Source organism: Triticum aestivum, unplaced genomic scaffold (genome assembly GCF_018294505.1).
Source record: "Triticum aestivum cultivar Chinese Spring unplaced genomic scaffold, IWGSC CS RefSeq v2.1 scaffold125400, whole genome shotgun sequence".
Classification (NCBI taxonomy): Eukaryota; Viridiplantae; Streptophyta; class Magnoliopsida; order Poales; family Poaceae; genus Triticum; species Triticum aestivum.
This window is the reverse complement of record NW_025251895.1, coordinates 1-2077: the sequence shown is the minus strand read 5'-3', so window position 1 is coordinate 2077 and position 2077 is coordinate 1. Positions and strand designations below refer to the sequence as shown.

General features: G+C 60.0%; 1 protein-coding gene across 1 annotated transcript; it reads right to left on the bottom strand.

Moving 5' to 3' along the window:
- Nucleotides 1–1460: 1460 nt before the first annotated feature.
- Nucleotides 1461–2071, bottom strand: LOC123177405 (acyltransferase-like protein At3g26840, chloroplastic). The gene is made up of 2 exons (XM_044591173.1): nt 2031–2071; nt 1461–1887 (listed from the first exon to the last, which is right to left on the bottom strand). Exons 1-2 carry the CDS (start codon nt 2063–2065, stop codon nt 1605–1607), a joined length of 318 nt encoding a protein of 105 aa, XP_044447108.1. The 5' UTR covers nt 2066–2071; the 3' UTR covers nt 1461–1604.
- Between the last annotated feature and the right edge of the window lie 6 nt (nt 2072–2077).

Here is a 2077-nt window from a genome sequence, read left to right as displayed (position 1 = left end):
CTAGACACATCTTTTTTTTATATAGAAAAGAAAGAGGACCCGTTACCCTCAAAAAGGAAAAGAAAAGGACTCCTTGGAGATATGAGGACGTACGCCTGCTCATCCATCTAGCTTGGACCGATCGATCATGTTAGCCCGAACAAAACTTCGCTAGGGTCTTGCCTCCGCCGCAAGAAGACGACACTACACCGTGAGCCGGCCTTTTGATACTGCAGGTGGCCATGGCAGGCCGCGGCGAGAACACCGCGGCACCGCTTGCGACGACGACGACGACGGTGCACGACGTCCCCGACGACCCGCTCGAGCTGATCTTCCTGCGCCTCTCCACGTCCCTCCACATCGTGCGCGCTGCGTGCGCGTGCAAGCGCTGGCGCCGCGTCATCGCCGGCGGCGGGTTCCTCGCCCGCTTCCGCTCGCTCCACGCGCGCCGTGTGGTCGCCGGCCACTACCGCGTCGACGAGCGCAAGCACGGGTCGCGCCCCCCGGGCTGCAACCCCATCTTCTCCCTCTCGGCGTCGGTCGACACCGCCGGCATGTGGCCCCAGCACTTCTCGCTCTGCTTTCTCCCGGACAGCCGCGGCGGCCGCGGCTGGGACCTCGCCGACAGCAGGGACGGCGTGCTCCTCCTCACCAGGTGCCCCGGCTTCCGCAACAACGACTACCGGCCCTCACTCGTCGTCTGCGATCCCACCACGCGGTGCTGCAGCAGGGTGATCAACCACCCGTCGTTCATCGGCAACTGGAGCTGCTTCGGGGCCTTCCTGCTCGACGGCGACGGCGGGGGCATCAGCCCGTCCAACTTCAGGATAATCGTCACGGCGTGCGACCAGGGCGCGGTCACCACCAGCGTGTTCACCTCCGCCGACGACGACTGGCGGATCGGCGGGATCCCCTACGATGCGCCGTTGGGCGGCTTCTTCTTCCTCGCGGGTAACACCCAAGATGCCGTCTACTGGACAGGCAGGGACAGCGACACCGGGCGCTCGGAGGTCCTCGTCCTCGACAAGCGCACCCAGGAGTTCTCGTCCTCCCTGTTCCCGGAGCAGCTGCCATATCGGTGCGACCCCCAGCTGAGGGCCGTGTGCTGCAACGACGGCGCGGTGCGGATCGCGCTGCTGTACAGGAACGAACTTAGGACCTTCCGCCGATGGAACAACCTCGGCCGTGATGCGTGGGCAGAGGAGAGGAGGATCCCGCTGCAGCCATCGATCCGGGCGCTCCAAGGTGCCAGCAAACTGCCCCTTCCGAGGAAGATCCTTGCCGTGGTGGAGGGGTCCGTCGTGCTGGGGACGGCGGGAGGCTCTGGCATCATCTCCGTCGATCTCTCCATCATGAAGTTCAGGCGCATGAGCGACGGCGACAAGTACTGCAACGGGCCGGCATACGAGTACCAGCTGCCATGGCCTCCCACCATCCGAGCTTGCCTAGCCTGAACAATTAATCATGGTCGACAGAGTGCAGACACGAATTTAATTTTTGAACAGTAATGCTGAAAATTCAGCTTCACAAATTACAAAGCATTATTCTGCATAAATGTCTGATCAAAGGTCGAAAAATGAATATTCGGTAGCTACATTCTCATTCCATGTGGCAACTAGTGTATGTCAAGGATCGAACGACGGAACTTGGGTGTCGAACCCCTGGGAAGCCATGAACATGAGCCTCCGCGAGATCTTCCTGTACTCGTCCTCCTCCCGCTTATCCAGCAGGTAGGAGATGATGCCTTGCACCTCCGACTTGATGTGCGTGTAGAGGTCCGTCGCCGCGTGCCGGTCGGTGAGGACGTCCTGCCTCTCCCGCATCAGGATCGGCTTCCCAAACCGGTAGTAGAACCGGCCCGGGATCTTTAGGCACACGCCCGGGAAGATCACCTCGTGCTTGGCATCCCTGCAGTAGCCAAAAGACAGACGGGTTACTTAAGGACCTTGTGGGCTGTTGACCTTGGAACAAAACAGCCAGTATATAAAGTTATAAACGGAACCTGAGAAGGGACTTATCTTAGCTAGCATGATTTCTGAGAGATAATGTACCTTAGCTTCAGATGCTTACTGTAGGCCCGCATCATCTCCCTGCCGAA

Excerpts from the sequence above, each read along its gene's own strand:
- LOC123177405 (XM_044591173.1), bottom strand. The coding sequence starts at position 2,065 with ATGATGCGGGCCTACAGTAAGCATCTGAAGCTAAG. Across the intron at positions 1,888-2,030 it reads AGTAAGCATCTGAAGCTAAG|GGATGCCAAGCACGAGGTGA; the intron begins GTACATTATCTC and ends TGGCTACTGCAG.